This window comes from Furipterus horrens, unplaced genomic scaffold (assembly GCF_987537825.1).
Source record: "Furipterus horrens unplaced genomic scaffold, mFurHor1.1.pri manual_scaffold_2, whole genome shotgun sequence".
Classification (NCBI taxonomy): domain Eukaryota; kingdom Metazoa; phylum Chordata; class Mammalia; order Chiroptera; family Furipteridae; genus Furipterus; species Furipterus horrens.
In genome coordinates, this window is record NW_028327172.1 from 154808490 (window position 1) to 154822080 (window position 13591).

At 35.3% G+C, this 13591-nt stretch overlaps 1 protein-coding gene across 2 annotated transcripts in view; it reads right to left on the reverse strand.

The window, feature by feature from the left end:
* Positions 1–786: 786 nt before the first annotated feature.
* Positions 787–13591, reverse strand: part of MTPAP (mitochondrial poly(A) polymerase) — a 28495-nt gene continuing 15690 nt past the window's right edge. The window contains exons 6-9 of one of the 2 annotated variants that reach the window (XM_090268056.1): positions 12437–12663; positions 3305–3391; positions 3140–3213; positions 787–1516 (exon numbers count right to left, since the gene is read on the reverse strand). In XM_090268056.1, the coding sequence (XP_090124182.1) occupies positions 1154–1516; positions 3140–3213; positions 3305–3391; positions 12437–12663 (751 nt within the window). In that variant the 3' untranslated portion in view covers positions 787–1153. Of the gene's footprint in view, positions 1517–3139; positions 3214–3304; positions 3398–12436; positions 12664–13591 lie in introns of both variants that reach the window. The other variant, XM_090268055.1, reaches the window with a different exon arrangement.

Consider the following 13591-nt stretch of genomic DNA (forward strand, 5'->3'; position numbering starts at 1 on the left):
AGATGATATAGGAATTGGGGATCATGGTAGGAGGGAATGGAATAGACGGAGAGAGGTTGGGAGGAACTGTATGCACAACTAATGGACATAATCTAAAAGGGGGGGACAACTGGAGGGAGGGGGGCCACCGGGTGGAGGGGAGCAGAGGGAAGGGAAATTGGCACAAATGTAATATTTTAATCAATAAAACACATTAAATCTGAAAAAAAAAAAAAAAATGGAAGTTACTCCAGAAGAAACGTAATGGAATTATATTTCAATACAGCTCTATTTCCTACAGGAAGAAAGGAATTCTCAAAAGAGACGTGAAGAAATACTAGAAATATTACAAATTAGCCCTGGCTGGTGTGGCTCAGTGGATTGAGCACCAGCCTGTGAAGCGAAAGGTCACCAGTCCGATTCCCAGCCAGGGCACATGCCTGGGTTGCAGTCTGGGTCCTCAGTTGGAGGTGTGTGAGGCAACCAATTGATGTATCTTGCCCACATCAATGTTTCTCTTCCTCTTCCTCCCTTCTCCTCTCTCTAAAAATAAATAAATAAAATCCTTTCTTTTAAAAGAAATATTATAGATTAATATTATCAGGGTTTTATTTTTTTAATGGAAAAACTAAATATTTAAAATATAATGTACAAATATGGCATAGAACACCTAGAACATAGTAACTGAAGTGTCTGTATTTATTTTTTAAAAACATCAACATTTTTCAAAATAATTACCAACCTGTTTCAGTTTATATGTGAATAAAAGCACTTTGCTTACAGAAAACAAAAATACATACTAAAGAGTATTACCAAAATGTGAAGCTTTATTGTATTCCTTGACTGTACATGTACGTACCCAGGGACTAACATGGATATCAACAATGATTCTAAAATTGACTTTTACCATTCACTTTGTATAGTTAATCTATTAAAGTACATTTCAATCTTCTTTCGTCTGTTCCTTGTAGCTGATGTTTTAATAAAGTGCCTGGGTCGTAGCCTGATTACCCAAAATGTCCCAGAACTTCAGACCAGATCAAGGGCCCAGTGAGAAGATCAAAGACCATGAAAAGAGACCTCAGGTGAAAGTTGAGCTCTGTGAAAATTCCACCAAGCTGTCCAAAGATCATTTTATAGGATAAAACCAGTTCTTAAAGCCAAGCAGTAGCCATTATGCCTGTGTACTAACTGTTCTTTTCCCACTGGTGTTCATGGAATTGTCTGCACTGCTACTTTTTATGGATTCCAACAAGTTTTTAATTCTTTCACTTGCAGGCTTCTTCCTTTTCTTCTTGGCGCGAGACATGCTATTTGCTACAGAAGGCAGCAGCAGGGCTGCCAGCCCCCATGGCTGATTACTTGATGGGGAAGGGTGGTCTTTCTCCTCCTGATGTAAAATCCAGGCACTTTCTCTGGCCAGATCCACAAATTTTTGCAGCTGGCTCTGGCTTACATTTTTGCTGATGTTGAGAGAAGTTTCAAAAGGATTCTGAATGTGCAGTGGAGAAGATTCAGGTTTGTTCTGTTCCTTTCCCTAAAGATTATTACAAGGAAAAAAAATGTATATACATACATGAAGTGCTCAGATATAAGAACAATTTGGTTTAATAAAATGTCAAAAACATATAAAATACCAGCATTAACTTTACAGAATAAAGAATTTCTTTCCTAAAAGGACTGCATATGTATGCATGTTATGTATTTGTGTAGGTGTGTACTACTGATTTTTTTTCCATTGAAGTTTTATGAACATTCTTTAGAGAAAAATTAATTTGGTTTATGAGCTATGGATGATAATACTCAGTTGAGAGTATCCGGACTAAGTCAATAAATAAAAGTATTTTTAAAATGACATCTTTTACCTAACAGGATAGAGCTGGGAAGAAAAAAAATGAAAATGAAATATGGCAGAAAATAAGGTAAAGATACATTTATTTTTGAGACTTGTTAGAAACCTATCTACTACAGTGGGAACAGACGCACGCAAAATTAAAATCCTTAAATTAAATATAATAATTAATGTTTCCTGTGTATAAAACCAGAAAAGAAGCAAAGAAACAAAGGATTAATTATTATTTATTTTAAAACATTAAGAGGTTCAGATCCAACTTAAAAAAGGCTCTGCCAGATATGACAGCTCATAGGAAATAAAAAAGCTGAAGCCATGCCTCCATTAGCAGATATAATCTTTTCCTTTCGAATGACACCACTTATTACCTAACAATTATAAAACAAATGGCCAAGACTCTCCAATGTGAGCGAGCACGTGTTTATCCCCTAACTTCTCTCAGGCTTCTGCTCAGCAGAGCTCCTGCCAGTCCAGCTCTCAGCTCTAGGGTAGGAGTACGAAAAGAATAAAGAATTTCCTATGTTCCATGACCTTCTTCTAACCTGGAATCTAATTACTAATCAGACTGTATTCCAGAGCTCTGTGCCTCAGCCTTCTCTCTTCCTGCGCTTTTTTTTTTTTCTTTTTTTTAAACAAAATCTCCATCTACTGGATAAAAGTTAGGAAAGAATGAATAAAGGAAAGTTGAACAACAAAAAACGAAATCTGAGTATGTTTTAAAAAGCCAATTTCATAAGGGTCGTAACCAAATGTCCAAAGTAATAAATAGAATAAACCCAATCAGAGAACTATCTCAAGTACCCCTCACTTATAAACAAATTTTGCCTAGGGTTCTGATCTTTTTTTTTTTTCTTTCAGAAAAATGTTTACCATTCCAACTACTCAGATGAACCAAAATCATAAATACACTTGCCTAAATGAATTAAACCCTAAAGACCTGAATTGAGGAAATTACTAAAATCTAGCTTTGAGACCAGATATCCAATTTGTTCCCTAGGAACGCAAATCCAGTTTAAAAAGAACTGTATGTAAAATTATGCTTCCCAGAAAACTTTTCAAAATATATTCCACATTTTGAAAGATACAGTATTAAATGTTGAAAGAGTTGGCTTTGTTCTTCCAAAAAAACTAGGTGACTGATCTTAGTCAACTTATATAGCTCCTCTAGGCATCAATTTACTTATTAGTATCTATTACTGTAAAGTTGAAATGTAATAACACATGTTAGAGTGCTTTGAAAACTAAACTAATTAAATATTAGCACAGTAGGAGACCATATACATAATCACCAAATATTAAAATATTTACCTGTCGAACATTTATGGAATTTTTATTGAAAGCAAAATTTCCAAAATATTCAAAAAATTCCTTCAGGAGTAATTCTGCAAAAAAAATAAAACAAGAAGAATAAGGGGAAAGTCTGTTTCAATCCAAAAAAGAACAAAAAAGAAAAGAAAAAAGAAAAACACCTACCTAGTGTTTCTGTGTTTCCTGAAGGTTTAATTCTATTCAAGTCACAAATAAATGTACAGTTGTGGCCTTCTATTATACATTTATCTTCTGTATCTTACATAAACAGAAATAAAAATATTTCACATTATATTTCAAAGATATTCCCTATTCAGAAAAGAAATCTGTAATTAAATAAATCAAAGTTATAGATTAATGTTTCCTATTATTACTTGATGTTATATATATTTACAGTTAATAGGACTTAAAACTCCACTTAAAAGACTTAGACTAAATATAATACAGTGAAATGAACATTACATTTACTTTAGCCTACTCGAATTGCCTATCAACAACCAATGATTCTTAATGTATGATTAGAGATGATCAATTTTCTAGTTATAAGTGAAAATGTAGACAGTTCCCCTCTTTCATTAACTCAAATCTTGGCACTATCTTTGATCAATACTATTTCATTTTGATCTCCATTTCCATTCTTATCATCTTTATGTGCACTATTTTCAACAATTCACCCACACAACACAAACTGAATGCTCTATGAATTTCGAAAAAGCCAAGTATGATAATTACAAAAATGCAGTACTCCAGAGAGACTGGAATTCAGTGCAACATATTTAGCAGCATACTGGATGTAAACATTCCCCTTTAATAGTAGTGGGTTGGCCAAAAAGTCCATTTAGTTTTTTTCTGTAAAAGACACATTTTTCATTTTCACCAATAAGTTTATTGATTTGGATATTTTAAGTATGTTGGCTGTCTCCCTTGTGGTATGAGTGTTCTCAATGTCTTGATTTGATCGCTATCAACTTCAACTGGTCTACCCGACAAAACTTCGCAAACCACTTTTGACATGTTCGATCAGTCACAGCACCTTCTCCATACACTGTACAAATCTTCTGCATTTCAATTGCGTTTTTACCTTTCTTGAAATAATAAAGCATAATATGCCAAAAATGTTGCTTATTTTTTTCCATCGTCAATATTGAAATGGCTACAAAAATTCACCAATTTTGATAATTTTTTTAAAGCACACTGATATGACAGCTGTCACAATACAATATAAAAAGCTGTTTTGAATGAAGTTAAAGACAACTAAGTGCTACTAGAGCCATCTAACAGAAAAAAACAAATGAACTTTTACTAACCCAATATTTATATCTATAGAGGTAATAATTTCCCTAATTATTGATACATGTACAACCACTGTAAAATCTCTCAGCATTCTAATCTACCTTACACTGTGCAAATATTGCACACTTCCAATCTTCAAAAATCGAATCAATGGCCACCTGACCTGAAAACATTTCTTAACTCCAAAGTCAGTGCTCTACCTTTTTGTTCCTTTTGTGCCGATCTGACTACATGTTGACTGTACGGGTTCTGTCTTCTCCCCTACACCAGGTCTGGGACTACAAGGCACTGTCCTATTCAGAGGCAAGAGCCTCTCCATCCAGTCTAATCCAGAACAAGTGTCTAACATATAGCAGGCACATAAGCAATAATTTGAAAGCTTGCTGATCTTTTATTCTGAATGCTTATCTATAATCATCAGAGAGAAAAATTAGAAAGATACAAGGTAAATCAATAGACAAAGTCAAGTCCCACCTACCTGCTCCTTCCACCATGCCACATGCTCCAATAACACTCAGCCTCTCTGGGAGGAAGCCTATATACTGGTTAAAAGCACAGGCTAAAGATGGTGAAATAAACACAAGCATCTATCTTTACCTCCTCTTAAAACACCACTAAAATAACAGTAAAATGATATAGAATCTTAAAGATCAAGAACAGAGAAGAGCACAAAAAATTTTAAGTTGAAGGACAGATGGCCAAGTAGCAATGACTCAGGAGATATGAAAGCACTACATCCTAAACCAGCAGTAAATAAAGCCAAGAAGCCCTAAACACAAGCCAGGGCCCCTGCCAGCCCAGGGCCTAGAGCACCAGGTCTGCCTGGAAGACTGGAAGCTTGATGGTTAAAGAAGCACTTAGACTCCATCCTTTCAACAGCCCCACCCCACCACCGCCAATCTCTTCTTCCCTAACAGAAAATTGCAGTATGTTTGTAGCCAGGCCTTATTCTTCCAGAAAAAAAGATTAAAAGAGTCATTTCTAGGGAATATGAATAGCCCAAAAGGAATGACCCAGAGATTGAGACATACAAGTTCCCCCAAATAAAACAGTCCAGCCAACTTATCCTATAACAAACATTTATCAGTGAACAAACCCCACTTAAGCTCAGAGATTCAAATTAACTTTCTGGTGTCTAACTCAAGCAGGAGTAGAAATTCAAAGATAATCAGGCATCTGAGGAAGGACTCTAACACAAGACTAAACAAAATAAAATAAAAAACTATTTAGCAAAACAGAGGCTAGGCAAAGAATTAATAGAATATTTGCTGCTTCTAACTATTTTGAGAAAAGATTTATTTAGACGACTAGTAGCAAGTTTGAGATTTAACTGAGGTTAAGAACATAAAAACTAAGCAAATGAACCAAAAAATAAATAAATAAATAAAAGAAAAGAAAGAAAGAAAGAAAGAAAGAAAGAAAATAAGTAGTACTAACAACTACTAACCCCCCAAAAGAAAAAACGTTAGGCAGGAAAGGAAATTAATTTTAGTTTCCATGGATCAGATATGAATGAATGTTTACAAAGTTGTATCAGTATAAAGATTGCATACCAAAATTATGCTATAGCTACATTCAAAATATGAGGGTTATATGGTGGGGACTACAGGAGAAAAGACTTATTCCTCCTCTTCCACAGAGGGAAGTCAGATAGTTCCTAAACCTAAAAGTCATGAAACTGCAATTCAAGCATTAATTAGAAACACGTATGGTTTAAAATATCAAACAGATCAGCTGTTTGAGTTAAAAGTGGCTGCACACATAGAAGGAACAGGCTCAGAGGGTGAGTTCTTGTTACAAAGTCTGTAGAACATTTTTACTCTTTATCTATGCACATGTGTAACTTTGATAGAACTGAACTTTAAAAACCACAGTATTTTTTCCATCAGACAACATTAAGAGTGAAAAGGGAAGCAGTATACATATATTTAAGATATAGATATATATATATATACACACAAAGTATGTGACAAAGGACTCATATGTAAAATATAAAAAAATTCCTACAAATAAAAACAGATAAAAAAAAAAAAAGAACATAGGCAAGGACTCAGAGAAACCTCACAAGAGATACTCCAATAGCTATAAATATATGAAAAGATGCTCAATTTCATTAGTTATTGGGGAAAAGAAAATCAGAGCACACCATAAAGCCACAGAGGTAACACCAGGTATTGCAAAAACATGCAGCAATTAGAACTTGTATACAATGCCTGTGGGAGTTTACACTTTGGGAAACTGTCTGGCAATGTCTCTAAAGCTGAAGATTCTAAGATTTATAAGTTCCACTCCTATATCAGGGGAATATTTTGTCAAGTATATGATTGTCTAACAACTATGTTGTACACCTGAAACAAATACAAAATAATATTGAATGTAAACTATAATTGAAAAATAAAAAATAAAGGTTCTGATTTACAAATTTAAAAAAAAGAAAAAAATTCCATTGCTAGTACGTACTTAACAAAAATAAGCATCTATGTTCACCAAAAGAAATGTGCTAGAACTATCACACTAGCACTACCTGTAATAGTCCCAGACTTAAAATTATTCAAATGTCCTTCTAAAATAGTATTTAAAAAATGTTTTGGAATAACCAACCGAACACTAGCTGGAGAGAAGTCTTATAACCATGGACAGAAAAGGCAGCTACATCACAACAGGACCAAATACAACAAGGACGCCAGCCCTTAGAAACCAAGCACGCCGTTGTCCGGAGACAGCCAACTGATCTGGAGTCTGCACGATCCTTCCCCATGTGGGAAGGCCACCCTCCCCTCCACACCCCCACTATTATTAGGGTTTTCTGGACCCAAGGATGGGTAGGACGACGACCATGCCCAGCTTGAAGCAGCTAGAGGAGCTCGAGACCTTCGCCCATTGTCCTTTATAAGATTATAAAGGGTCTTAAGTCTGAGAGGGGGGGATTGTTACTTTTTATTGTTTAAAAAATTAGTTAATTATTATTTTTATTTTTAAAGAATGATATAGGAAACGGGGAAGCCAGAGAACTTGCATGTACGACCCATGAGCATGGTCTTGGGGCCGGGGTGGGGGGTATTTCTGGTGGAGGGGTGGTGCTGGGCAGAGGGGAGCAAAGGGGAAAATATTGGAACTACTGTAACGATATAATTAATAAAACATACTTTTAAAAAAATTTGGTATATTCACATAACAGCAATGGAAACATGGTTCACAAATACGCTAACAAAATGAATGAGTCTCCTAAAAATAATGTTGAGAGGGAAAACAGCACATACCAAATAAAATACTATGCAATGCCTTTTACATGAGACATAACAGGTAAAATTAATCTATGCTGTGAAAAGAGGCTGGAGTGGGGAAGGGATATAGTGACTGGAAGGGAGTCCAGCTGGTGCTTCTGGGGTGCTTTATTCAATCTGGTAGTGGTTACATGGACATGTTCAGTTTATGAATATTGATACATATACATGCACTTCTATGTGTATTCTATTTCAGCTAAGAAATAAAAGTATAATCTCTGTAAAGTGCTTGGATTTGAATTTTGGCTCTAGCATGCTCTAACTATGTGACCTTAGAAAACTGAGATACTCTCTCAAAGCCTTTGTGTCCTCATATGTAAAATAAAAATAGTAATTCTGCCCCATATGGTTTGCCAGAAGACTGAATGAGATGATGCATAAAATTTTTTAGTGAAGTGCCTGGCACAGTATTAGCACTCAATAACTTGTGACTGGATCACAGAGCTACCAATCAGAGTGCTCCTCTATGCTAGGGTCTCTGCATCAAACTTGTTAAAGATGCTACCCAGTAATTCTTCCTCAAGCCTTTAATTTCTCATGGGAGAAAGAACAGGGATCCTAAACAAAAAACTCTAATCAAGCAACTGTTTATAATCAAGCAACTGTTTATAAGTGGAAAAGCACTAAGCACAGGAGTAAAAGCACTAAGTACAGAGGTAAATATAACAAAAGTAGCAAAGCCAAAAAAAGAGTAAAACATACAAGAAAATAAGAGACATATAGGGGAAAGTACTGGAGATTTAAGAAAACACAGAGAAACAAACTCAAGGCTAATGTAAATATGAAAGGTGCCATCACACTCATTATAAACAGTCTTCGACTTTAAAATGTTCACCCGCACATTTGAAATCTATTTACTGAACTTCTACTATGGACCCACTACCATGTCAAGAACGAAGATGCTGAGATAAGTCGAAGACAGCTGCCCTGCCAAGGCCAGCAGATAAAAGAACCACAACAATCTAACAGTTGTTACAACACAGGTGTGCACAGGGTGCTTGCATGCCAACAGAGCACTACCTCCTGGCAGGAAGGCAAGAAAGACCTAACAAATGATACCTTGGACTGAGTTTCTCTCTTTCCTCCCTGGCTGAATCTTGAAGATGTTTTCCATGTGAAAAGAGGAGGTAAGGACAGAGATGTGAAAAAAAGGTTAAACATTTGAGGATCAACAAAGGAGATTAAAGTGCTGAAGCTCCTGATTTGCAAAAAGGAACGAATGCAGAAGAGAAAAAGGAAGCTCAGACTTCCGGTCAAGATGTAGGCGTGGGTAGACATGCTTTGCCTCTTTGCGCAACCACAAGAATTACAACTAGACATGAAAACAAATAACATCCAGAACTGCCAGAAAATCAACCTGTATGGAAGTCCTACAACCAAGGATTTAAAGAAGCTACAATCACCTAGATGGGTAGGAGGGGCGGAGATGTGGAAGTGGGGCGGGGAGTCAAGGAGACAGACATGGTGCGGCACGGAGGTGGCAGCAGCAGTGAAAAGGGCAGTCCCACATTCAAGTGTGGAAGAGAAAAACTGGGAGGAATATCTGGGAGTGAGCGATCCCAGCCACAGGCCAGACCGCACAGCCCAGGATTCCAGCACCAGGAAGAAAAAGCCCCAAAACCTTTGGCTGTAAAAACCAGTGAGGGTTGGGGCGGCAGAAGAAACTGCTGGCTTCTCAGAATAGTCCATTTAAAGGGCCTGCTTGAACTTAGAACGTATGCAAACCCACGCACTCTACCATTTCACCACCAGGTCAACAGCTAGAAGGGCACCAGTCGCATACAGGAAGTAGCTGAAGTGACTGGACACAGGAAATGAAGGTTACACTAAATGAAATAAAGAAAAATGCGCAGGGAACCAACAGTGTAGGGAAGGAAACTGGGATTCAAATGAACGATTTGGAACATGAGAAATAAACATTTAACCAGAGCAGAAAGAAGAAACAAGAATTCAAACAATGAAAGTATAAGAAGACTAATTGCCAACATCTGAATCCTAGGGGTGCCGGAAGGAGAAAAGGAAGAGCAAGAAATTAAAAACTCATTTAAAAAAATAATGAAAAGAAAACTTTCCTAATCTGGCAAAGACAATAGACATATAAGTCCAGGAAGCACAGAGAATCCCAAACAAGATGGACCCAAAGAGGACCACACCAAGGCACATCCTAAGTAAAATGCCAAAGGTTAAAGATAAAGAGAGAATCTTAAAAACAGTAAGAGAAAAGCAGAGAGTTACCTACAAAGGGTTCCTATAAAACTACCAGCTGATTTCTCAAAAGAAACTTTGCAGGCAAGAAGGGACTGGCAAGAAGTATTCAATATGATGAAGAGAAAGGACCTACAACCAAGACTACTCTCTCCAGCAAAGCTATCATTTAGAATGGAAGAGCAGATAAAGTGCTTCTCAGACAAGGTAAAGCTAAAGGAGTTCATCCTCACCAAGCCATTATTACATGAAATGTTAAAGGGGCTTACTTAAGAAAAAGAAGATAAAAATTATGAACATTAAAATGACAACAAACTTTCAACTATCAACTGAATCTATAAAAAAACAAATAAAAACGACAACAAAAAACACTAAGCAAACAACCAGAACAGAAACAGAATCATAGGTATGAAGATAATTTGGAGAGTTATCAGCTAAAAGGGAAGGGGGAGAATGAGGGAAAAGGTACAGGGATTAATAAGCATAACTGGTAGGTACAAAATAGACAGGGGGAAGTTAAGAATAATACAGGAAATGGAGAAGCCGAAGAAATTATATGCACAACCCATGGACATGAACTAAGAGGGGGATTGCTGGAGGGAAGGAGGGGTTACTGGGCAAAGAGGGGCAAAGGGAGAAAAATTGGGACAACTCTAATAGCATAATCAATAAAATATACTTTAAAAAAGAAAAAGAAACTCACAAAGGGTCCTAAATACAAACACTACAGAGTTTGGACTTTATTTTAGGTTCCAAACAGTGGCTAACAAAGTTCTAGAAGTGATGGAAGGTTTTTGAGAAATTCATGCTGTCTTCCATTAAAAAACAAACAAGCGAACAAGCAAGATACATTCCTTCTTTTTTAAAAAAATACAAATTGATAGTCTTTATCTAAATAGCAATGCGAAAAATTATTTTATAGCAAATTCAAGATACTGCTAGAAATTCAAATACCAAAGCAATCATTATATCAAATTATCTTTGCATTTACTGGCAATTCAAACCTGAAATGTGCTATGTGCAGAGAAGCAACTGCAAAAAACAGCCTGAAAATTTCTCTTACCATGTTTAAATAAGTGAGAAATGTTAAACAACCAATCTGGTATTTTGAAATAGGAAACTAAAGAATTCCAAAACTAATTTCACCTGTTTTGATGCCATAGATGTGAATAAATTTCAATGTATCTTAAAATAGATTTAAAATAAAAACGGAACATGTCCATTTAAATTTGTCCACAAACCATGTTCTTTTTCCAAAATGCCTAGCCCCTGTACTAGATTAAGTTCCTGAAACTATTGTCCATATCTCCACTGCACCAAAAATAACACCAAACACATAGTAAGTAACCAATAAATATTTAGTGAATAAATAACACCAAATAATGAGATGAGGACAGGCATGGATGCTGCCCTTTATTTCAACCTCAAAAGTGGGAAACAGGACCACCACTTGACCTGAAAACTTCCTACTTTCCATTCACCTGTCACATTGAGCTTTTTTTAGAGCTCAATTTCAAGCTGCACTTCAAGAGTTCACAGGAAAGAAAAGATTATTTATAATTTAATAAGGGAAAGTGACCAAGAAGAGAAAATTGACAGAACAAGTGTGAACAAGAGCTAAGCCAAAATGTTATTTGACCCACCAGCATATTGGCAGGAATCTGGAACACATGAAGAGGAATGGTGGGAAAGAGGTTGGAAACTGAGTTGTGGCTAGACAGATGAAGTTGTAAACAACAAGCTAACTAAACTGGTTGAGGTTTATTCTAAAGGGAATAAAGTCCCTTTGAAAGTCACTTTAAATACAGAAGTTTTAGAGATGTACTTTAAAAGAATTATCTGGCAGCAATATACAGGGTAGCAATATACAGACAAGAGTGTAATACATTTTAAGTGTATCCCTATATTATCTTCCTTTTAGAATTTAGGATTTTAATACTTTGATATTTCCTCAAGTAGTCTATGAAAATTTCAATTTTTTAATAATATAAATTAAGTAGTATATTAATTTTAAAATTTATCTAAGATTGCTTACAAACTTTAAACTAAAATAATTTAGGATCTTAAAACATCATGAAACAATTTTTAGAAACTGACAGAAATCTGGAAATAGGTTCAAATTTAGAAAGCCATCTATGAATTTGTGATCCACTAAAAAGCCATGTCAAAGATATGTTGTTGATTTTTCAGGCTTGGTCAAACTAAGGGAGAGGCTCCCCCTGTTTCATGATAGCTGTAAATAACCTTGTCAACTGATGCAAAAAATAAGCAAACAAACAAAATAACAGAATTCTCAAAAAATTCTATAGGCCTCAGCTTTGCAAATCATCTGCTCTCATGACCCCTAGTGGGCATTAAAAAATAAAAAACACTTAAATTTTAGATTCACAAGGCTTTAAAAATACAGAAAACAAATTATATGACTACTAAACAAACACATATAACTTTGAAAACACATGGTAATTATATTCATTCAAAATGTCAGAAAGAAAACAGTCACTGCTTCTAGTCTTACCTGCTAGGGTTTTTAAGTAGTCTAGTGTTGGAAGAATAGGGGGTGATCTCCTCTGGAGAAAAAAGATGACCATCATTGTAAGGGAGAAATTTGTAATCCAAGCACCAGGAATGCTACTCGTTAATGAATGTGCTCGAGCCCAACACCGGATACTGAACACCAAGGCTCTCACTCGTGAGTCCAGGGCACTGTATATATAGAGGAGTTCAGAACTTTTCAAGGCAATCCTTCAAAAGAGAAAAATAAAAAGAATTTTCAACCCGTCAAATGATGATCCCAAAGTAGAAAAAAATACACACCTGGAAACATATTAATTCTCCTCCGATATCTGAATATATTCAGAACACCATGACCAGATAATCTAAAGTATGATGTATTTGCAATATAAAATTTAATGTGAACAGTTAAATATCAAATGCATTCATTACCATTAAAACTTTCTTCTAAATGTTGATAATTGCAATGTAGTTCTAAAACTTAGGATTTTTTAATGAAAGTTCCTAAATATGACTTAAATAAGTGAAACACACTATATAAATGCTATTTAATAACTATCAATAAAGGCAAGTGAGGGGCTTTGCACCTCAGTTTTATACCATGGTTATCTAGTCCTTTGGTAGACAAGTAAGCCTAGAAACAGAGGTAAATATTCTACTTATTTTATCAAGAAAGTAAAACTGTCTTAAAATTTAGCCAAAACCAACAAAGTGCCTATTAGGGAATCAAACTTCAGAGCTTATTTCCCCTAAGTTTCCCAGTAATAATGTTACAATGCAAAGAATTATTCATCAGAAATATTTTTAAATATTTAAGCTCCTGCTGATTAAAACATATCTTGTAAGTTCTCAAAGAACAGACAGAGGGCACAAAATCACTTAACAGTACTAATTTCAAACTATCTATAGAAAGTACCACAACAGCACTTGAGTTTAAGAGAACACAAGAAATGGCAAATAAGAAATTCACAGAAATTAAATGTTTTACAATATAGTATGCAGTTCCTACAAATATTACATGGATTTAAATATTTTTCTATGAAAAATTATTTTTGTAAAGCTTCCTGTGTTTTCATGTAACTGGATTAAAAATCTGAAGCCTATTAAAACAAATTTTAAAAACCCATCCAAGCAATGCAATGATAATTATAAAGATTAA